This window comes from Rhinolophus sinicus, linkage group LG14, assembly GCF_036562045.2.
Source record: "Rhinolophus sinicus isolate RSC01 linkage group LG14, ASM3656204v1, whole genome shotgun sequence".
NCBI lineage: Eukaryota > Metazoa > Chordata > Mammalia > Chiroptera > Rhinolophidae > Rhinolophus > Rhinolophus sinicus.
Window position 1 is genome coordinate 34314776 of NC_133763.1, and position 25791 is coordinate 34340566.

The 25791-nt window shown below is 34.7% G+C and overlaps 1 protein-coding gene across 2 annotated transcripts in view; it reads right to left on the reverse strand.

The window, feature by feature from the left end:
• Positions 1–25791, reverse strand: part of DPYD (dihydropyrimidine dehydrogenase) — a 795862-nt gene that overhangs the window by 739108 nt on the left and 30963 nt on the right. For both annotated transcript variants that reach the window (XM_019747023.2, XM_074319316.1), the window contains exon 2: positions 22240–22350. In XM_019747023.2, coding sequence (XP_019602582.2) covers positions 22240–22350 — 111 coding nt within the window. The remainder of the gene's footprint in view (positions 1–22239; positions 22351–25791) is intronic.

Below are 25791 nucleotides of genomic sequence, written 5' to 3' on the forward strand. Positions count from 1 at the left end.
AATAGATTAAAAACATCCATTTACCATTATATGGTGATTTTGGATAATTCCATTGTCTGGCCCAAATACATTATTTATGGAGCCTTCCAATGATTTCCAGTAAACAGTATGATTTTGGCTGTATCGAACTTTTATTTTCCCAGCCAAGTTGAAAACATAAACTTGATTTTTTAAACACTCAACGTAGCATATGATCAGGCTGCCTTGTTTAGTGTAAAAGGTAGATTACATGATAGCCACATTTCTTTCTTTGAGAAAGTTAAATGTTTATTAATTAAGTAGAAACCCATAGTATTTGTATACATGAATCACTTGTATGATTTTGATTTTTATGGGTTTACTAGAAATAAATTAATTATTTTTTTAGATTTTATTCTAAATATTCTAGCACTCCGTTCTCACAAAGCTTACATTTTAATAGAGGACAGGGAAATGATATAGACATACAAAGTCTGACAATTAAATTCGCGAACTTGACACCGTGCACACAGCACTGTACAAACAGCTCGGTAAGGTTTCATAACCTTGGTATAACGATGTCTCATAGTTGTGTTCGTGTAGACGTGTGGCGGTGTCTTGCAGAGTGGCGTTCATTATTGTTGTTGCATGTTTTTGTGTGCCACCGTGAGAATGTCTGAGCTTGAATTAGAGCATTGAACAACATTAAATTTCTTGTTAAACTTGGCAAGAGTGGAAGTTAAATCAGGGACATGTTAATCCAAGTTTATGGGGATAATGTCATGAAGAAAACCACAGTGTACAAATGCATTAAACGTTTTTTCTGAGGGGAGAGAATGCACCACTGATGAAGAGAGGTCAGGGTAGCCAGTAACAAGCAGCACTGATGAAAATATTGCAAAAATGTGTCAAATTGTGTGTCAAAATCATGGGCTGTCTGTGAAAAGCATAGCAGACCAAGTAAATACCCATAGAGAAACAGTTAAGAAAATCTTAACTGAAAATCTTGTCATGAGAAAGGTGTGTGCAAAAATGGTCCCGAAGGAGCTCTGGCATCACAACAAAGCACCAGCTCACACGGCACTGTCTGTGAGGGAGTTTTTAGCCAGTAAACCAATAACTGTTTTGGAACACCCTCCCTACTCACCTGATGTGGCCCCCAATGACTTCTTTCTTTACCCGAAGATAAAGGAAATATTGAAAGGAAGACACTTTGATGACATTCAGTACATCAAGGATAATATACAGACAGCTCTGATGGCCATTCCAGAAAAAGAGTTCCAAAATTGCTTTGAAGAGTGGACTAGGTGCTGGCATCAGTGCATAGCTTCCCAAGGGGAGACTTTGAAGGTGACTATAGTGATATTCAGCAATGAGGTATGTAGTACTTTTTCTAGGATAAGTTCAAAATCTTAATTGTCCGACCTCATATTTAAATATGGTACACATACACACTTCAAATGTCAACATTTAACAATGGTAGCTTCAGATAGTGTCAAATGCTTTAGGAAAAGAAAGGAGTGTAATGTGATAGTGAGGGAGATGTGGGCCTGGTACAAACAGCATGGCTCAGGAAGGACTTTCTAATGTTATGAGAGGGAAAAGACTGTGAGATGACTATTAACTTGGCTACCATATCAAGGAAAGCAAAGGAGAGAGAGAGAGAGAGAGAGAGAGAGAGAGAGAGAGAGAGAGAGAGACTGACTAAAGCATGATAAAGTACATAATGACGGAAGGTAAAACAGGAGACATGGACACAGTCCGCATCATAGAGATCTGCTAAACCATGACAAGAAGTTTGTAATCTATTGGAATTACAGCATAAAGCCTTTACACGGAAATAGTTGCTTAGCATCATTGTCTTAAAAGCACAGAAAAAAAAAACACAGAAAAAAAACACACAGCACATCATACTTTCTGTTCTCTTTTTAAATCATTATTCCTTCTTTACTAATTTTTTTAACTTTTTAAAGTATTAGCTTATCATGTGTTTTTATAACAGACATATTCATCAGGAAATAAAGGTTTCTAAAAAAGTAGCACAAATGATACATTACCTTTTAGACTATGGAATTAAATAAGAAGAATACAGGGGAGGGGAGAATGGCTGCCCCAATTATCATTTTTAGTTATTCACCATCAAATGTAACTTGCACTGCTGATCTCTACTTAAGAATCAGTCTTTTATTTCCAACTCACTGCTAGGAATTTAAAACTGGGCGATGTCACACAACATGTTTGACACTGAACTGTATGTTTTCCTCAAAATAAACTATTTTTCTCTCAGGAACAACAAAATAATTTTGGGATACAGTGATAGCTGAAAACTAAGAATCCAATCTCTATGAAAAAATGTCAAATCATTATTCAAACAAGAACTCCCTCCATTTGTTTTATTTTTTAAGTACAAAGAAGATGTAGTATAAAAAAAAAGACAAATAAAGAATAAAAGCGTAAAAAAACTCAAGCAACTGGTAATATAATTGTCCTTAATATACCTATGAAGCTTAGTGAAATATTTAAAATTATCCTTAAAAGGGAAGTTTCATAGTACCTAAAAAATAAAACATATTTTAAATACAAGCTTATCCTAGCAAAATAACAGAAGGGATTTTTAGGCAGGAAATAAAATCATAATAAATTTATCAGCTTAAATGAAGGGACAGAGCTTAACTCCATTTATTCACTCAGTATTTATTGACTGTGGTAGAGATGTCAATTAATTCACATGTTAAAAATTTAATATTACATACTTACAGCATCAAAATATAGTGTGTGACTTAATCATCTATTCAAAAAGAATTAAAATTTCAGCAAAAAAAGAAAATCATAGATGTGATGAGGATAGGGTGGGGACTGAGATAGCATTAGAAGGCAAGTCCAAATATACCAATTAAACATAAATGCAAAATGGTTACACTTCTCGATTAAAGACAAAGATTCTCAGAATTGAAAAATAACAAGATATACTTCCATATCAAATGTCAGTTTTAAAATGAAAGGATGTGCCAGGCAGATGTAAAGCACAAGATTCTTTTATATTGACAAATGGTAAAATCCACAAAGAAGGTATAATCGTAGGAAACTGAGATGAAAACATAGCATTTAAAATATTTTAGAAATAGTCAATATCAATCGAAAACCTTAATACATCTCTCTACTTAACAATGAGAAAATACCATTTCTGTTCAAGAATATTTTAAAGATTGTAACTATTCTCTTAAAATGTCATAATGAGTAAGTAAAATAAATCCAAACAGAGTTCATCCTTTAAGAGAATGTTAAAAATATCACTGCAGAGGAGATCAGAGGTTGGACTGTGATACGCAATTATGTTATTAGGGCAGCATATATACTAAAAGAAGTTTTCTTTAAGTGTATATAGCATGTACCACTAGTATATCATCATTTAAAATACACATGTGTATAATGCACATTTAAATTGCTTATTTAAAAATATTAATATAAATCTATATTATTTGAAATGACTATACAATTATTTTTAATTAAATATGAATCAATGTTACTCAGGCATAGTTACGAAAGAAAAAACTGTGCTGTATAAATAACAGCAAGTAGTTATCTCCCTCTGTATGTCATCACTGGTCAGCATCTTCAGTACTATCTTTGTTTTGGAGAAACTCAAATAAAAATCAAAGAATTTTCAGAGGAAAACAATGAGGAAAGATTAAAGGCTTTTCTCTGTGTATTACAAGATTATGAGTCATGTGTTTCCAAATATTTGAAATGGTATCATTTCAATTTGCTTTCAGTTATAACTTATAACTGAAAGGTAGATATGAAGAAGAAATTTCTCATATATCTAAAGGAAATAACCTTAAATATGTAAATATGTGAAATGATTACAACAATACCCACTGTTCAGTTCTAAGGCATTAGACATAAATTATCATATTACTGTGATACTAAAGGCATTTAAATAATATGTAGTATGATATATAATATGGAAATTTTAAATATTATTTAAAGTAAACAAAATGTTACAAACTAAGATATATGCTATAATCCCATTTTTAATAAAAATATAGAAGCATAGACTGAGACTGAAACAACACACTTCAAAATGTTAGTGACTGAGTCATAGCATTTCAAGCGATTTCACTCTTCTTTGCTCTGTCCATATGTATTTCTTAAAATTCTCTACACTATAAAAAATCCTTTAGTAGCTCTTACTAAATTCTTGCTCTATATCAGGTATTGTTCTAAGTGCTTTATATGTCTTATTCCTTTAAACCCTACAAAGGCCCTAAAAAAGCCATTACTACATTCATTTTTCAGATGGGGAAACTGGAACACAGAGGTTAAATAACTTGCCTATGGATTCCTAAGCAGAAACTGACAGAGCCTAGATTTAAACCTTCTGGCTTGGTACCAGGAAGTACACCATACGCAAAGCATTCCACAAATAACTGAATTATCTTCATAATTTTCAAAGCATTATACATAGTTATATTAAAAATTAAGGGAACAATGAATTTAAGGCTGTCACGCTTAGCATTTATCACCAAGATCAGTATCTCCTTTTATGTGTATTTACAGGAAAAAAACATGTGCAAATATTCTGCAGCAATGTTTGAATAAAACTTTTCCTAAAGACTTGAGTCTTTTCTAAACTTTTAATTTTGTGACTTTCCTTTAACAAAAACAAAATATCACGTAGTAGTGTTGTCCTTAAGAGCACTAAGAAGTTTCCTGCCTGAGAAGTAAATGACTGAGGGGAAAAATTATAGACCATTATGGCATGCTAATAGTCCAAATTAGACAAAACAAACACAAGCCATAGAAAGGAAGAAGGAGTACACGCATTCAGCAGAGAATGGTGATAAAGAGTAATGGACAGCTCGTTATCCACGGTTAAAATTGCACAGGCTGAGTTGTGAAATGAGTCATCTGGTTCCCAAGTTATAAGGGAATCTTAAAGAATATTTTGAGTTTGAATAGCTAACACTGCAGGCAATTGAAATAGATTTCCAAATATCTCATTAAAGTCATGCATGATTACAACTGGTATAGAATATTTTTGCACCTCTCTTACAAATGGTAAAATGTAGGTTAAATTTCCACTTTTTTCTGTTACTTAATTTACAATACAGGAATTAATTAAGAAAGTAAATTAAGATATGCTTAACTAAATTCTTAGTTATGAAAATGAAATCTAAAACTCTTTATTAGGATATTATTCATTTCTACAATGCTTCTTAATGAACAATTTTGTGCTTTCATTCAATAGTCCTTTTATTTCATATAAAATCTTTAACATAAATGGATTTTCACACTAGAATCTGATTTAAAATCTCTAAAAAATCAGCCCCAGAATACTAGAGTAACTGAATAGGAGGAAAAATGAGAAAAGGAATAATATGAGGGGTGCCGTGCAATCATGCCAGAAAAAAAAAATACATGAGATCATAGGGAAAATAAAACTACCAATAATGTCATCTACAGAATTAAGTCTATTTTTCCAACTTAATTTGATCATGCAAATTGCCTACTAAAAAGCCATAAGGCTAGGTGATTTTTTTATTTCATTGCTTATAACTATAATTCTGCCATCAGTTCTTCTATAAATGATATATTAAAAATCAAACCAATGATGATTTTTTAAATACCTGTCCTATTTTAGAATATATCTCCCATGATTCCTTTCTAATTTTCTAATGAAAGGGAAAAACTGCATTGTCCTCTTTTTTCTTAGTTTATGGATAAAACAAAACAACACATTTTATGGAAAACAGCAAAATAGAACTTTAACAGCTTTTCTGAGTTAAGTATGTCACTGTTTTGTATCATTTCATGAAGCAACAATGCTCAATAGATAATATTTGACAAAGGAAGTACCCATCTCTATAGTAATATAAAGGATATACATGGAAGGATATTTTAATTTAGATTTTTTTCAAAAATGTCAGTTTCTAAAAAGTTGTAATTTTGGAACACAAACTATCATCTAATTTCCATATGCATATATGTAATTTCTGTTGTCCTTATTCAAGCAAAGTGAAAATTATAGACCATTGTGAAATGCTAATAATTCAAAATATGGGAAGTCAAAACTTTTTGAATCAGTGAACTCCTTGGGTAATTGGGAGAACTGTGTATGGTCAGACCAACAAACTTTTATTTGAGCACCAATTGTCTGGTCAAACCATGCCCTAAATGTTTGCCTAACCCCTAGTTTTAAAAAGGTGTCTAATACAAACAAGTATCTAAAATAATTTAAAATATCAAAACTGACACAAATTTAATTGACATACATAAGACCACACATAGGACATTTCCATTTATTTCTATTATTCATTAAATTGTAGAGCTATAAATGGTTATACAGACATAGGTGAAGCAAAGATGCCTAAGACACAAGCACTATCATCAAGTAGCTCAAATCATCTCCGATGTTATCATGTTGGGACTTTTTTTCCTGTGGGCACCGCCACTAGGAGCTTTCCGTCCCCCTCCTCCTCGTCCGATTCCTTTTCGGAACAATTTTCTACAAACACAGCAGTTAGAAGCTTTCCTGTCAAAACAGTGTTGAGCAATCACAGCTGTTAGGGACGGACCTCCCGGGCACCGCAGCCAGATTCCCCCCCAACCCGGAGGCCTAACCCTATAATACAAAGCGCCTGATCCCAGTAAGTGCTCAGTCTTTGGGAACAATCCTGCTGAGCCCACTGGCATAATAAAGCTGTGTTCTCCCTGATCTCTGTGTGCTGCTTGACTCTCTTGGTCCTCACCACTTTCCCGCAACATTAATAGAAGAAATGGGAATCCATGCAGTTGCACGGCCACTCAGAAAACTTTCTTCCTTAAAACTGGGATGAATCCTCAAGACACACTTCCAAACATACATAAGAATCTTTACTTTCAACTCACCCTCCTAACCTCTTTGCCACAGTCTTTGAAGTGAAACACACGGTTCAATCAAGAGATGCCACAGGAGGTGGTCTAATTGGTACAAATGCAGACTAATCACACTGGTAGGGCCTCTCAATACGACTTCCATAATGGAGCATATTAACTGGCCTTCTGCAAATGGGTCAGAGGTGGAACAGGTCATATTGATGTATTTAAAGTGATAGCATTTCTTATGGTGATAAAATTATTGATAAAATTTACACTTGAAAATATATTTGATAATATTTGTACCAGTCCTGCTAACTTATTAATCTTAATTTGAAAATTATAAATACTTAATGTATTACTTCTATATTTGATTTTTATTGTATATTACTTATATATTTGTTTTTATATATAATGACATATTTGTTATATGTTTATTTATGTATAAATATTTTTTTATGTAAGCTTATTTATATGATACAGGGAAATGTGATTAACTTATTCACCAAGCCCCATATAGACACCTCAAAATCCTTCCTGGCACTTCAGTGTGGTATGCAAATATTATCAATATCTATGTGTGTCATGGCGTTTTAAAACAAAAGAAAGAAAAGTTTGGCAGGTGCTACACTAAACGATTCCTCAATTTGTAACAAAGGGAAAACTGACAAATCTTTGCAGTAAAATCAGTGGTGATCTCATCAGTTCGATTAATTCGTTTGTGACATTTTACCCTATAAACAATATTACAAAATATTTCACCAAGAACCTCACAATTTTATAAAATGTTCAGGTCTTAGGTGCCTCAGGGTGAGAAACATTATTCCTGATTTCATTCTGGCACCATAGAAAAATCATAATATGCTCCTCTTCCAGTCCACTACGCAGAATAATTCCAGATAAAATAAAAACTTATCAGCATAAGAGTCCAAAGATAGAAGATATCTGATATTTTACTTCTTATGACCTAAAACAGCCTTTTTAGTCAAAAGGCTAGGCGACAGCTGGGTTGTATTATTTACTTATAGAATTTGAGAATCATTTTCATCACTAAAAGATACTGTTAGGGGGCCGGCTCGGTGTCTCAGGCGGTTAGAGCTCCGTGCTCCTAACTCCAAAGGCTGCCAGTTCGATTCCGACATGGGCCAGTGGACTCTCAACCACAAGGTTGCCAGTTCAATTCCTCGAGTCCCGCAAGGGATGGTGGGCTGTTCCCCCTGCAACTAGCAACGGCAATTGGACCTGGAGCTGAGCTACGCCCTCCACAACTAAGACTGAAAGGACAACAACTTGAAGATAAACAGCACCCTCCAGAACTAAGATTGAAAGGACAACAACTTGACTTGGAAAAAAGTCCTGGAAATGAACATTGTTCCCCAATAAAGTCCTGTTCCCCTTCCCCAATAAAACCTTAAAAAAAAAAAAAAAAAAAAGATACTGTTAGGTGGTATCCTAAAAGAGAAAATCAAGCATTCTACTACTACAGTCCTTTTTAAAAAATACACTGGGGATAAACATTTCTAATTTTAATCTACCTTAAAATTGATACAACATGAAACTACTGGTGTTCAAAGAAGCAAATGAATTTGAAAAACAAAACTTTAAATATGAACTCCAATTTTGATACAGGTGTGACTGTATTTATTTAAATTTCTTTAATTCGATTTGAAATAGTAGTGATATGGGAGAGCTCCCTCACTACAAAAGTTTTAAACCTCTCTCACTATAGAAATTTTAAGTCTCCTTTTTCCTAGTTTCTTAGCTCCTTAGCCCCTGGCTTTGATTACTCTTCTAATCAGTTTCTGAATCCTAGACTAAAGATTGCTCCTAGCCTGAATCACAGGATGTCGCTCAGATAACTACTTAAAAGCCTGTGACTTCTCAACATCCCCAAACCATTCCAGACACCCCCAAGCCGGTAATCATTGTCCAAACCATTCTGGGCCCTGCTTCTGGACAATTGATGCCACTTAAACGTCTGGTTGAATGGCCACAGACTCTATAGAACTAACAGATTTATTAATTAAAATCTATTTTTTCTCATTCAGAGGCCTTGGGGATACAGAGGATGCCCCAGAAAGATTGCCAGTCGCAACCAAAAAAGCCAACATGGTCTTCCAGTTGGATCTCTTCTCATCTGACATCAGATAGGGCGAGAGTTCCATGAATCCTCCCATAGGTAGGGACAGCTCTATGCCCCTGCCTAGCAGGAAGCAGATACAGGAGAACAGACTTCCTGTCCCTCAACTTCCCATAGAAATATGGGGATCATGTCTCTCAAAGGGAAAACAAAGCAGGCAGTTAGAGATAGGCAGTGGTTTCTGCATTCCTGCATAACCCATAGTATTCAACCCCCTTAAAGACCTCCCTTCTCTGTCCAAAACTTCCCCTTTTCATTGTAAACAAATGCATACAAGATGCCCAACTAGATTAAACCAGTCACACCTGAGCAGTTTAAAAAGATGACACGTTGTCAATCACACGTGTCAATCAAGTGGTCCCACCCCCAGAAAAGAACAGCGCATTATAGGGGGGAAAAAGATAAAAAGTCCAAGTTTTCGCCAGTCATGCCCTTTTTGTTTTTGAGCCCGGGCCCTTGGCTCTTTGGGGCTTTTTGCCTTTTGAGCCTCTTTTGCTCCTAATAATGCCACCTTGGGACCTTGAGCCTTCTCTACTGCTCAGGTCTGCTCCTATTTCCTTGAAGTGTACTATCTCTTCTAATAAACTGCTTTTTCACTACTTTATCTCGGTATCTCCTTCAATTCTTTGCCCGAGAAGCCAAGAACCTGGACACCTTACAGACAAGGGCCCACTTTCGGATAACAGTAGCATAATCTAGTCTCAGAATCTTTGCTTCATTAATTTGTATATTTACTATTGCCAAGTATTTGTTTTGGTCCTGAGGATATAGTTCTGAAAAAACTGATTCAGATACTGATGTACTTCTCACCAATCCCACATTTGGATATATATCCAACGAAAACAAAATCATTATGTCAAAGAGATTATCTGTATTGCAATGTTCACTGAAGCATTATTTGCAATAGCCAGAGTATGGAAATTACCTAAGTGTCCATTGATGGAAGAATGAATCAAGAAGATGTAGTATGGATGTACAATAGAATATTATTCAACCTTTTTAAAAAAACAGCTATCCTGTGATTTTCAACAACATGCATAAACCTGGAAGGAGTTATGGTAAGTGACATAAGCCAGACAGAGAAAGACAAATACTACATGGTATCACGTCCATGTGGCATCTAAAAAAAAAAGTCAAACTCAGAAACAAAGTGGTTGCCAGGGGAAGGGAGAGGTTGGTAAAGGGTGTAAATGTTCCATTATAAGATGAATATGGTCTGAAGATCTAATATATAACATGGTGAGTATAGCTGATAATAGTGTAATGTATAATTAAAATTTGCTAAGAGAGTATAACAAATATTCTCACACGAAAAAGGAAATATGTGAGTTATGAATGCATTAATTAAGTTTATGAGGAGAATTCTTAGGAAAAAAGGACATTACGTAATTATAATGGAGTCAATTCTATGTTATAATAAACCTTATAAAAATCCTTAATGTGTATACGCCTAACAATAGTGCATGCATTAAAGTATGTGAGATCAAAACTAATAGAATTGCAAGTAGAAATAGATGAATCCACTTTTATAGGTGAAGACTTCAACACCACTGTATAAGAAATGGACAGATCCAGCACGCACAAAATCAGTAATGACATAATTGAACTCAACAATTACATCAACAACTGGATATAATTAACATCTATAGACTACTTCATCCGATAACAGCAGAATACACATTTTTTTTCAAGCTCACTTGGAACACTTACCAAGATAGACCACATTCTTGGCCATAAAACATACCTTAACATATTTAAAAGAATAGAAAACATACAATGTCTACTCTCCGACCACAATGGAATTAAACTAGATCAATTAACAGAAAGACAACTGGAAAATCACAAAATACGTGGAGATTTAACAACACATTCTAAAAAACACAGGGGTCAAAGAAGATCTCTGAAGAGAGTTCTGAAAAACTTTAAGTAACTGTCAGAAAAGAACTGCTGAGCTGTTAATGCATTTTCTCCTCAGGAATGGCATAACAACAATACCTACTATAGAAATTCTTCATCAAGGTGGTAAGATGAATGTCAAGTGTTTTGAGTTCCTTGGAGGAAGACATTCTATAAATGCAATCTGGGGTTGCTATCTTGATATTACATTTATGATAGTTTTCAAATGATTTCTTAGAGCATATTCTCTATCTAGGTTCTCTCCTGATGCCAATATTGTGTTAACAGATAATGGTATAGCTAAAGGATCAGTGAAAGATTCAAATACAATGTAAGTCTTAACCGAAAAAAATTCATCAACATTACTGCTTTCAGTATTTCAGTGCTGTTTTCAACATTACTGAATGTTACTGATCTTTCACATGTATCTTTCTCAGTATTGATTCCCATTATTAAAATATCTTTGCTTCTGTATTTTAATTAATAATAAAGTATTTTTTCTTTAAGTTATTGCCCCATGTGCCAATACAATAACATTATTGCATTGAGACAATTATCTGTCAGACATATTACAGTGCTGAGCATATTGAGATCACTCTATTGCAAATACATTTCTCTGGGGAAAAAATATTGAACGTTGCACAAACCCAGGAAACTTGCCTGATTATATCTTAGTAATTATGATTTTAACTTGTTCCCTAAAAATAAAGCACCTTTTTCTAAGTCATTAGAATTTGACATATGCCACTGTGTTCCTTAGGATTTTTTAGTTGTCTATATCTGAAACCTGTTTTAGATATTTTAAGAAGAAAAAAAGAGAGAGACAGACTATATTTGGATACAAGAGCAACTCATAAAACACAACTTGCAAAACTCTATGAAAAGCCATGAGTAACCCAGGCAGCTTTTGTGTCTACACCTGCCTCCATCTTCTTTTCAGACTGGCTTTTTCTGCTCTTTAACATACGTGGAACCTGGAAAATGGACACCCCAAAATATCAATGTTTCTTTCTTTCTTTTTTTTTTTTTTTAACTGTTCAGACAGCACAGAGTGAAATAGAATCTCTTGTCCCAGACTTCTGGGAGAGAATCTGAGATTCCTGGCTTGGTCAGTTCTTCCGATCAGATTCAAGTCACCAGAATTGGGGTCAGAGTCAGGAGGTACAAATACAGCTCTAAGGGCAGATACTCTCAAAAGTATACACCACAGTCACATTTATTCCAGAACTTATGCTAAAATTTACCTCTTGTAGAAAATAATCCTATAACTAAAGAACATTAAAATATAGGGAACTCAGTCATAATATGTTGTACATAAAGAATATCAGAATATGCTAACCCAAACATGCTTCATGAAGGTCATTCTGAGCTAAAAGCCATTAAGAAAAAACAAACACAGACAGAGCTCTTTGCCCTCCCCCTATCTACCTAAAAGCAGGAATACATTTCCCTTTGTGGAAGTGTTCCTCTTCCCCTCTCCTATACCAGAAGAACAACCCTTATCACTGTAGCCAGAAAGTTGGAGCCAAGATGCACAAAAAAATCTTACTAAAATAACTCTTATCTTTCATTAGTTTTCCCCACATATTTATCTTCCCACAATTAACCACCATACAAGCCCAAACCCCTTTTCCTTTGTCTTGTCACTTTTCCACAATTCATCACCCTTTGTTAAAACGGTATACAAGCCCCTGAGTCTAACTGCTCTGTGCACATAAAAATAAAATAGTAACATCAAAAAAAAAATGTGTACACCTTTTCTTTTGTTAATGTTTTCGCTAGTTTAATTCATAGGCCTCATTTCATGAACATAAAAGGGTAGAAGAACATTTTTTTCACCTTTACATACATTATAAAGATAAATAGGTAATAGGTGGATGATAGATACATGCATACATACATACGTACGTACATACATACATACATATATATAAGTAGATATAGATATTTGGAGCTACATCTTCAAATGTTGATGCTGAAATTATAACTACTGACCCAATCTGAAAATGTTGTATAGATAATATTTTCAGGATCAATCACGTGAAATTTTATGGAGAACAGGTCAGTAAAATCTAAACATTAATATTAAAAATTAATATTAAAAATTCCAAGAGCAAAAAAAAGGAAAGATTCCATCTGTCTTATTAAAGACCATTGAGTCAAAGCATGACCATGGCAGATAGGGTATAGCACGACTTTTTAAAATTATGATTAAAACAATTCAAGAGAGGTAACTTAAAAATTATCCTGTTTTAAAGAAAACAAAAACTGTAATGTGGTTAGGATGTGCTGTTCTTGATTGGGTTATATGAAAATCCAAATAATTTTAAATTCATAAACTTCCATAATGGAGAACTATGACAGTTGAGTTCCACAGGTCCATTCATATTCAACTGCAAGTATGTGACTACAGGAGGATCTTTTTCATGCTTTTTCTCTATGGTTCCTGATGTTCACAGAGTAATGCATGCAATAATAATGTTCTCAGTTTGTGAGTATACAGCATACACCGAATCCCAACTCAAAGAAAAGCTCCTCAATTCCTAATCATTTCAATAGGCTCTAATGTAATATTTCCTACATTGGAAATCATGGCACTTTATTTAAGGAAATCAGTCTGACCATGTGAGCTCTGTGGAGTGCAGCCTGCACAGAAGTCAGTTCAAAGGATCAGATGTCAAAGTGCTCCCTCTAATGTCCCTTAATCATCACTCCGATTAGTGCTTGAATGGGACTGTGATTAAAAACGCTGCTGCCATTGTCTACTATTCAGGCATCTAGCATTCTAAGTGGGTTCTACCGATTAGTGTTTGAATAGGGGAGCGATTAAAAAGACGGCTGCCATTGTATGCCCATTTCGAAAACAGCAAAACTGGCATATTTATTTGCTAAGAGCACCAAATAAATGTTTTGCAAAGGTAAAATATACCATTAAGCTCTATAGACAATTTAGCTGATTTCTTTTGTTCAGAGCATTCTATTTTCCCATATGCAAAGATATTTCTTATTTGCAAATACAGTAATATGCTCATTAATATCTTTTAAAATATACATATTGTTTTTATAGACATAGTCTTAACGCACATCTGCTTTATTATATAGTACTCATTGACCTATAATACATCATAGAATTCCAGTTTAATATTTATGACTAGGCAAAGAATTTCTATATAAATAAATCAAATCAGTTTGGTTCCAGATATTTTGGGTACCTTTGCAATATTCTTGGACTATTATGTAATCTATATGGCAACTTCTCTAAGGAGAAATTTCCTTCTCAAACATGGAGAGGAAATATTTCACTCTCAGGCCATTCTAAGAAAGGAGCACCTGTCAGGTTAGCAGTCAGTACCCTGCAGAGACTCACACAAGAGAGCATCAGTCAGGGTGGAGTCCCCATGACAACACAGAGCTGTAGACTGATGAAATGGGGCAGGACAGAGGCATCACACTGAAGCATTTTGGGAAGGGATAGTGTGGCAAAAAAAAACAAACAAACAAAAAAACACATTCACAGGACGATAATTCATTACAACTTTTCTCATATATGAGGCAGTGCTCAAAAAATCTGGTGTCTTTCTGTTCCTCTATTTCTGTCTCTCTCTCTCTCTCTCTCTCTCTCTTTCACACACACACACACACACACACACACACACACACACTATATGCTGCCAGGAAATTTCTGAGCAATAGTGGAGATGCTTTGTTTTCCATTATCGTCCCTAGTATTTTCCTGTTTATTACCTCTCCATGTTTAGTTATTCTGTTCTATATCCACTGTCATGATGGACCTACATTACATACGTAGTAAAAGAATCAAACCTGGGAGCATCACCCATCAATGGTGATAATGATAATCAATAACACTTATAGAGGATTACATAAGAGCCAGGCACTATTTTAAGTATAGTAGGCACGTTGACTCTTAATCCTAACAACAACTGTATCAGGTAGGTGCTATTATTATCCTCATTTTACAGAAGAGAAAATGGCAGCAGGAAAAGATTAAGGGATTTACTCAAGGTCACACAGCTAGTAAATGGCAGAACCAATAATTGAACCCAATTAGTTTATCTGTGGAGCTCATTCTTTCAGCTGATAGCTCATCCCTTTTGGTTCTACTGTCTTCTTTCATAAAAACCCAACCTCAAAAATAAGAAAGCTAGCTTTAAAGGGAAAGTTTTTTCTTTCTTTTTCTAATAAAGCTAAGTAAAACACAGCTTACTTAGGTAAAAGTTTGTTCCAGTTCAATTTAAACCCTGACTAGATACTATGTGCCATTCTAATTAAAGTTGGTTAAAAACAAACAAACATAGCTACCACTTAAGCATTATAAGAATTTCAAACTAAAGAAACGCAAACTAAAAGTAACAGGGCTGATGGCTGACAATTATAAACGAGTTTAATTTGTGTGTCACATGGATGTGGAGAAAGTTGTCATCAGTCTGAAATAAATAATTAAAGCATAGGTTTCTTGTAACACCCTCCGGAAATCAAGAGTTAACACTTTTCTTCTTGTTAGTCAATTAACATTTTATTATATATTTATCCCTGGAGAATAAATCTCTGACAATGCTATTCTAAACGTGGAATGGCGCACCAAGAAAACACATATGTTCAAAGAGAGTCTAATATATGGCAAAATTCTAAATTATATCATGTAGCAGAGATTGTGCTTGCTTAATAAGATGACACATACTTATCTTAATTCTTAACTAGACTATAGAACTTTCCAATAACTGTAATTATTAATATCATCCTCATCATTATTACTGCTATTGGCATTTGTACTACTCTGTGGTTCTCTTGATTACTGAGTTTTTTGGTGTCCCCTTATGTTCTGCACTGAGGCCAGTACCTCACTTGCCTCTCCCTAATCCCTGTCCAAAGGTCCCAGAGGTCTAACCTCTACTCTCTTCTTATCCATACCCTCCTCCTGGGTAACTCTACACACAGACTTTTAACTATCCACATATATTCAGATGATTCAAAACTCTTCATCTCCATCCCTGACCCCTTTACTGAGCTACAACTTTTATAACTAAGCAGGATGTCCCACGGGCACAAGAAACTCGTAAGATTCCAAACTGAATTCACTATTTCTCTCAATTTATCCTACAAAACAATTAAATGTACACATAAGGTCAATTCACAAGTCCTACTTATTTTACCTCCTGCTATGGACTGTGTGTTCACGTCCCTCAAAAATTCCTATGTTGAAATCCTACCCCCAATGTGATGGTACCTGGTGGTGGGGCCTCTGAGAGGTGATTAGGTCATGAAGATCGAGTCCTCATGAATAGGTCCCTTCCTTACAAAACAGAGAGCTCTCCTGCCCTCTGCCATGTGGATAAACAGCAGTAAGACGAACATCTATAAACCAGGAAGCGGCCCTCACCAGATACTGAATCTGCCAGTGCGTTGATCTTGGATTTCCCAGAGTCCAGAACTCTGAGAAATAAATGTTTGTTGTTTAAGCTGCCCAGTCTATGATATTTTTGTTAAAGCAGCTCTAACAGACTAAGACAACTCCTAAATGTATCCATGCTGATCCTCTCTCCTGCACACCCACTGCCCCGTGTCTTCCTCATTTGTCTTCCAGCCTTCCACACCAGTCCCAGAGTCCTTGCCACCCATCTTCCTCCTTAAATCCTTCTTTAACAATGAAAGTTAGATTGATTCAGCTAAAGGTAAATCTGACCGACTCACATTGATAATTAAAACTCCTTCCTTTGAAAGGGTACTATTATTATGTTATTGATATTTCTGCCTTCTTCAAAAGAAGGTGAGAACTTGTTGGCAAGGCCTATATCATTTTCATCTTTATTCCAGTTTGAAAAGTGACACAATATCTGGTCCATTGTAAATAGGCAATAAATGCAGAAACAAAGTAATGGCTGAGGTTGTGCAGCTCACATGAGAAAAAAAAAAAAAGATTTATCAAAACCTATATATTACTTAGTCATTTATCGTTGTCTAGAAGGAAAAAAGTCAATGATTCATTTTTATTTACTTCAAAAACTTCTACTTAAAAAGCTCTGGTGCCATGTTGCATTGATTCAACCTGTAGTTCAACTATTTGGTTGTGAAACTTTTCACATGTTGCTTTAAGCTGCCCTGTGCCTCAGTTTCCTCATCTATAAATGGAGATAAAATGCTGTGTCTACTTTATATGTGGTTCTGAGTTACTTAAATGAGTTAGTTCACAAAAAAGACTCAGAAATATAACTATAGTTAGCAAATTATTACTATAATTATGGTTTATTCCTATTTTTATTTTTTTTACTGTGAGCACCTACTATGGCTCATGTATTTGGAACAAATTAGCTGAAATTCTTAAAAACACCTAATCATTGGCTGTCTTTAATGCCTTCCTTTATACTTTCACTCTGATGTTTTCTGATTTGTAACATTTCCTGGTCTTCAAAAATTGCTAATGGAAAATGAGTGCAAAATATTTATGTAATTAGAATAGTTCAACATTTTCAAAAATGGCAAAAATAAACAGCAGTTATGGAACACCTGCTTAAAAGATACTGGAAATAACGGCTTTGTGCTTCATTAACCAGTATAAACACATTTGCCAGTTTAAATTCCCCACTGAATTCAGAATTTCCAATTAGTACTAAAATGGTATTAAAACTGCCAAGGAAAGAAATTCCTGAGTAAAAAAAAAATCAGAATTGTCATTCTTAAGGGTACTTTCACAGGTCAAACAGACGCCTATTTTCTAAGAAAATGTCTATTTTCTAATTCATTTATTAAAACCAAATTTATCTATTTTAATAGACAAATTTAGACTTATTTTGCAGATTTTCTTCATCTTTGGGTAACATTCAACACAGTGCCTGAAATATGGTTGTTTCAAGGACCAAGATGGGAAGAAGGAAAAGGCAGATAGAGAGAACTACGAGGTGTGATCAAAAGATATGGTGAAGGCTGCTGCCGAGTGCCATCCAATGGTAAGGCAAGGATTGTAAATACGGGAAACGGCACATCGAACCTTAGTAACAGTGTGTGACAAGTTTCAACTTGTTCCATTTAGTCAGTTGGGTGTGAGCTACGGTTGAGAGAAAGTATATTTTAAAGTGTGCCATAAATCATGGATCACACACAATGCATTAATATGAAATGGGCAACAGTTTCATCCTCCATAAGGACAATGCTCAATGTGACACATGGCTTCTGGTAAAGCAATGTCTGTCAATAAAAACACTGCGGTGTGTCTTCATCTACCTTATTCATTGGATCTGGCACCATGCAACTTCTGGCTCTTCCAAGAGATCAAAATGACCATGAAAGGAAAATGTTTTGAATCAATTCAAGACATCGAGGTGGCCACGACAGTGCAACTAAAGACACTCACAAAAGGGGACTTCCAGAACTGTTTCAGACAGTGGCAATCATGATGGGATAAGTGTATTCAAAGCGAGCGGGAGTATTTTGAGGGGGATTAATGGCAATGTGTCTTTTACAGTAATAAAATTTTTCATTTAAACATTCACCATACTTTTTTATCACACCTCAAGAAACAGCTCATGAAAAACTACTTCTCTGAGATTTCAAAGAAACCGAATCCACAAGCCTCTTGCAGATATGCAAAGATTGATAAGTCTGTGGTTTTCTGAATCAAATTTAAAAAAATTGTAAAGCCAAAACAAGAGAGTTAGAAAATCAAACAAAATAAAAAATAAGTAAACAAAACCTTTATATTTGGTGGTCAGAGAGTTGGCTGAAAATGTACCTCTTTGGTGGTCTTCCAAAAATATGTAAGATGACTGGTCATACATATGACAACCATTGTAATCTAGTTTCCTTAACTTTGACGCATCTATTTTCTCATGATCTTATTTGTCTTTTCTAAGGAAGATGGGATATATTGGAAAGGACACAATAGAGTAAGATGACCAGAATTCTAGATCTGGCTGCAAAACGAAGTAATTTTAACAAGCTCAAGTAAATGATTTAACATTTTCAGCATAGTCTGCTTCATCAGTAAAACTAGGAAGCATATCTGAGTTGTCCATGTGCATCGCAGTAAAAACTGAATGCAATATGCAAAGCTACTCTGGAAATTGTACAGCACTGCATAAGAAAATATGTAATCCTTTGCATGTAAAGAATACGTAAAAGAAGAGTCATATTCATTCATGTATTCATTCAACAGATATTTAGTGAGCACTAACTGTTCTAAAAGCTGGGGACACAGCTAGTGAAACAAAACATATGAAGAACAAAATGCAAAAATCCCTGCCCGCCTCTACTTTATATTCTAGTGGAACAAAACAGAGGAACAAATTAGTGAGTGAAAAACAGAATATACTAGTAATGACTTCTGTGAAGAAAATTTGAGCAGTGAAGTCTAAGTAGAGCTAGATACTGAGGCTGGTTACAGTTTTAAACAGGGTCACTGGAGAAGGCCTTGCTGAGGTGACCACTATGAAAGGAAACTGCAAACTCTCAGTAAGCTGGAAAACCACCGAAACAGTCTGAGCAGAGGAATTTTGAAAGGATTCCTCAGATGTATTAAGAAAAGACTTTAGCAGGAAAAGACAATAACATTTCAATGCTATTGAAATAATCCAAGCGAGAGATAATGGTGGTGGCTTTAAAAGGTTGGTATGGTTGAAGGTGGTGAGAGGCAATCAGATTCTGGATATATCTGAAGGCACAGCCAAAAGCATCTTCTAATTAGGTATGGAAAGTGAGAGGAAAAAGAAAATTTAGGACCATAATAGTTTACTGTCAGTGAAAGAATGGATGGTGATGACTTCAAGAACAGATTTTGGAGGTAAAATCAGACCTTGGATTTTCAGCATGTTATGTTTGAGATGCATGTTAGACATCCAAACGCACACAATATTAAATACAGTGACATATGTGTTTTTTTCATGTAATATAGATTGTATTTTTATAAATTGTTAATTATTTCAAAAATAATTTTAATTGTTACATAATTTACCACTGAGTGGATTTGCCCTACCTTACTGAATCATAACCCAGTGGTTGGAATTCAGTAGGTTTTCCCCTGTATTTTCTATATTGAACATATAATGTGAAAATCTTCTTTCTACTCAATTCTTTATCTACATTCCTAATTCTTTTCTTAGGATAGTTTATTTACTAGAAGATGAATTACTAGGTGTGTGTTTGATAATTTAAAGGCATTGTTATGGACTGAACTGTTTTCCCCAAAGTGATATGTTGAAGTCCTAACCCCCAAGACCTTAGAATGTACCTGCATTTAGAGACTCTTTAAAGTGGTAATTCAATTAAAATGAGGTCATTAGGATGGGTCCTGACCGAGTATGATTGGTGTCATTTTAAGGGGAAATTTGGACATAGGTATGTACAGAGGGAAGACCGTGTGAAGACACAAGAAAAAGACAGCCATCTATAATCCAAGGGAGAGGACTCTGAGGAAATCAATCTGCTGACATCTTGATCTCAGACTCCTAGCCTCCAGAACATTGAGGAAAAAATTTCTGTTCTGTTACCACCCAGTCTTTGTTATAGCAGCCCTAGCAAACTAACACAGGTGTTAATGAATATTGTCAAAGATATTATCAAACTGCTTTCTAGGAATTTGTACCACTATACATTTAAGGGAGACGGTCCATCTCACTGCATCGTTGCCAATTAAAAAAAGTATGATAAAATAAGACACTCAATTTAGAAGATAACATTATGGAATAAAAATGGTATTTCCAAAAAATAATAACAACAATCATAATAAAGAAAGCCTTCTTTCCAAATAAAATTCTGACCACAAATCATTTTATAATCTATAAATGAGACCTCAAGAAGTCATCTAATTTATCTGGATCATAGTTGTCACACCTTTAAAATTAGAGATTCAGACTTGAAAATTCAAACAGCTTTCTATGTCTGAAAATTACATGATTTTTTTTCAGTGCTCTTTAATTGTTCACATCAGTCTATAGGATTACATCTTATAGTTGGTCTATTCCTTGACCTAATGTAGACTAGTGTCCTTATATGGACCTCTACTAGAAGTATCATGCAAAGCTCACAGAACTGGAGCCAGGAAAACACTTCCAAACCCAGATTTGCTATTAAGTGGCTGTGTTATCATCGCAAGTAATACTGTTTCTCTGTATTTTTATTCTTTTTTTTAATTAAAATTTATTGGGGTGACAATGGTTAGTAAAATTACATAGGTTTCAAGTGTACAATTCTGTATTACATCATCTATAAATCCCATTGTGTGTTCACCACCCAGAGTCAGTTCTCCTTCCATCACCATATATTTGATCCCGTTTATCCTCATACCACCCCCCACCCCCCTTACCCTCTGGTAACCACTAAACTATTGTCTGTGTCTATTAGTTCTTGTTTTTTATTTGTTTGTCTTGTTCCTTTGTTGCTTTCAGTTTTATACCCCACATATCAGTGAAATCATATGGTTCTCGACTTTTTCTGTGTGACTTATTTCACTTAGCATAATAATCTCAAGATCCATCATTTTGTCGCAAATGCCACTATTTCTTGTTTCATTCAAAAAACTTTACTGGCTGTCCAGTGACAGAAAAATAAAAAATCATATTTATAAACTTATATGTACACTCAATTCCCCTGCTCAAAGAGTTCATATGAAGGAAGGAAGAAGTACATGGAAATAAACCGAAATTATTATATTAAGCAGTATATGCAAAGCACCAAAGGAGCTAATGTTTAAAAAAAGCTAATACTATTTATTGTTTTACTAATTAATTTGAAAAAATTAATGTTGGGAAAATCAATTTTAGAAAATCAGGTAAAAAGGAAATTGCTTTACAAATTTAAAGATTTATAATCCCTGAGATAGCATTTTAAACATTGTCTTGCAGGTTGTACTTAATCCCCATTTATAGTTTCACAGCCCCAGCCTTGTTATCACCTCATAGGCCCAAAATATTCTAACAATGAATAATCTCAGAGATTTTTGCTCCTGCACTGCACCTGGATATATTACATGTTCATATTGAACATCTCATGTCATATGTTCCCCAAGGACATACTTTACAAAAGATTTATAGAACAGTTTACCCTTTTTCAGTTCAATTACATCTGTATATGGAAATTCTTCTGTACCATAGTGTCATTATATGAAAAATTTTAAGAGAAAGTTCATAGATTTATAAGAAAAAAATTCTGGCACCAAAATAAATGTACATGTTGTTTAACTGTTTCACTAGATTTTTTTTAAGCAGTAAAACTAAGCACATTTGGAGATTATTCTAATATAAAATATTTAAAATAAGAAAAAAATCACAGCTGTATTTTATGTATATTTAATTGTATTTGTAAGTACATGCATAATTTTGTCAGATAATGTGTAGAATGAGATAATTTTCAGTGTGAAATCAAGTATCAATGGTACTTACAAAGCAGTTCTTATCATGATTTCTTTTCCAATGTTTCTTGTCTAATTTCTTGACTGATGTGGAACGCAGAGTTGCATGAGTTTGTGTTCGAGGATTTAACGCCAGGATACTCTGAAGTATAAACAAGGTATTAACATATGTAAATATGGTGGCATAAAAAATCAATTTTTATTTTAAGATCCCATATACACACACACACACACATGGATGCACACACACACACACACACAAAGACATACCCTAAAAATGTCATTTTCTCCTACTATTGTAATTCCACAATAAACTTATCTCAAGTAATCATTTGTTAGGTGATATCCTAGCTGATTTTATAGGAATATTTATTAGTAATAATATGAAGGATTTAAAAATCATGTGAACTATAACAAATGACTTTTTAATATAAATTTTATATTTAGTATTCTTAGATGAAAATGATGTCAGAAAATAAGCACTTTATTCCAGATTTGATTTAAAATAGTAATATCAATACTCTCCACTTTTAAGTTTATATAGTTTGTAAATTGCTTTCACATGCACTATCTAATTAAACTTACATCAACTACTATTGTCTCAAAATTTTGGATGAGCAATGAAATTCAGTGGTTAAGAAACCTGCTAGAGTCCCTCTGCATTAACACGCAGAGAGACTAAATTAGAACTCAGTTCTTCTGAGTGCTGGGCTTACATTCAAATACATCCAAAAATAAAGTCTATATTTTACTATGACTGGGTGAAGTATGAAGTAGAATAGAAAACCTTTTCAACCACATGTGTAAATAATACTATATGGCATCTGAGTCACTCAATAAAGAATTAATTTCAAAGCCCTGTCTTAGGCAAACCTTTAAAACATAACCACTAGGGGTCATTTCTGGAATGTCGATGTAAGGACCTCTGTAGATCAATTCCCCAGCAAAACAAACATAACTGATAAAAATAAAGAGTCCTTTAAAGTCTCCAGAAATGTCCTTAAAGCCATATAGCACATGAAGAAACATTTGTTCAAAAAAAAAAAATGTATTGAAATCTGGTAAGAATGGTGAGGATGTTTAACATTTGAAGTAAAACCAGCCCCCCACTTTCCACATTTCCAATTCAGCGGGACAGAAAACCCCCTGAGGTGAGTGCAGCGAAAGCACAGGGCTCCCTGTGCCCCAGCTTCCAGTTAAGGTTGTGGTATCTCTCAGGGAGGGGCAGGCTGTCATAATTTCTCATCCCTTGTCCCTGCCCCACCACACACACACCATTATGCAGCAGCTAAATTCCGGGAAAGTGCAGCTGAGTAGTCAGGAGCTCCCTTGTTTCATCCAGTCCCCACTAATAGAGCAGAAGCTGTACCTCAGGAGCAGCATGCCAGTAAGACTGGGGTACTGATCACCCTCAGCTCAGCTCCCTTACAGTTTGGAGTGAACATAATCAGGAGAAGCAAACTGATATCAGAGGCTACTGCCTACACCACTGCCCTGCTCATAAAGCAGGAGTATCACTCTGAGAGAAGAAGGCCACTGTCACTACCACTAGCTCTGGAACTGTGGTTCAGAGATTTTATCCAAAAGGAAGAGAAAAGCCATAAAAACATACAGCTCTCCCAAAAGGAACTGACTTTATTTGAATTTGTATGTGGATAAACTCAAGCCTAGAGGTACTCTCAAAACCAATAAAGATTTTGATGGCAAACAAATAAGAACATTCTTGCAGCTCCCTGACAGCAATAAACAAAATCATAAGGCAGATAGTTTACCAGAGAGAACCAGAGAAAGAAATAGCTAAGAACAGCTCCCCTGGGGTCACAAAGAAACCAAAGATTCACCTCAAAAACTGCCCCTGCGAAAGGACCCAGATTTAATTGAATAACACTGTGGGGTAATTTCTATCCCAAGGCATTGTCAAAAATAATAGAAGAATCCACCAGCAATCAGTGGAGACTAATAGCTGGGTGTGATGCCAACACAGGTACATGGTTTAACAAAGAAATCATGGGAAAGGCATGGAGAGCCCTGTTAAAAACCACTGTCATCACAGTTATTGTGCACATGCCCAGGGCTTCACCCAGTGCAAGTGCTATCAGAGGTTCACAGTGTGAGGGAAATAGACTTCCCTAAAATACTCCATCAAGTTACTCGACAAATAAGCAAACAATAACAGTAAGACCCCATTATTATGAGGGTACTAGTATCCAGAATTCCTACAATAAGTTATCTAAAATGTTCAGTTTTTAATTCAAAAATTACAGGACATTTAACGAAACAGGACTGTGTTTCCATATAAGGGAAAAAAAGCAGACAACAGAAATTGCCTTTCAAAGAGCCCAGGTATCAAATTTAACAAAAACTTCAAAGCAGCCATTATAAGGAACACATGACAACAATGTCTCATTAAATAGAGAATATCCATGCTGAGAGAGAAATTATAAGAAAAAACAACAGCAACAAATAGCCATTCTGGAGCTGAAAACTACAATAATTAAATGGAAAAATTTGCTAGAGCGGTTCAGTAGTAGATTTTAACTGGCATAAGAAAGATCAGCAAACTTAAAGAGAGATATATCAAGAGAGATTATGCAATCCAATTAATACGGAGCAAAAAAGAATAAAAAGATTAACTTTAGAGCTATGTGGTACACTATTAAGTACACAAAATACTATAATGGGAGTACCAGAATAAGAGGAAAGAAAGGAGGAGTTCCACTCATAGACCCAGTAGTAAAAAGGCTAAAAGTCAACACCAAAAAGGAAATCTTGGAAGCGACAAGAGGAAAACCAAAAAAATGACTCATCATGTACAAGAGAACTCCAACAAGTTTAAGTTGACTTCACATCCGGAATAAATGTCAGAAAGTAGTGGGATGAATTTGAAAGAATTAAAAATCACACAAAATAGTTCTCCAACCACTATGGAATGGAATTCGATATTAATAACAAAAAGAAATTTGAGAAATTTACAAACAATATAAATGAACACATTAAACATGCTGAGAGAAGCCAGTTATAAAATACCACATATTGTATGATTTCATTTATATAAAATGTCCAGAATAGGCAAATCTATAGAGACAGAAAGTAGATTGTCGTTGCCAGGGGCTGGGGAATTAGAGAGAAATGAGAATGCCTACTAAAGGGTATATGGTTTCATTTTGGGGTGATGAAAATTGATTGTGATGATAATATCACAACTCTATAAATACATTAAAAGCCTCTGAATTCTATACTTCATATGGGTGCAGTGTGTGGTATGCAAATTACATCTCAATAAAGCTGTTACCAAAAATATATAATCACTACATTCTACATTCAGTGGATTTCACTATATACTATATTCACCCTAATAAACATAATTGGGACTTACTTTATTAGCCCAATACAAATGACGATAATTTTTAGTAATTCCTATATATGACGGACATGACATTTCTTCAATCTATCTGTTTAGATGTCTATGTCTTCTGGACAACAAACATACACTATAGCTATGAGTTTTAAATGGTGTATTCCTTGTTAAACAATACCAAAGCCACTTATTGATAAGAACAAACATTAAAATATAATTACTCTC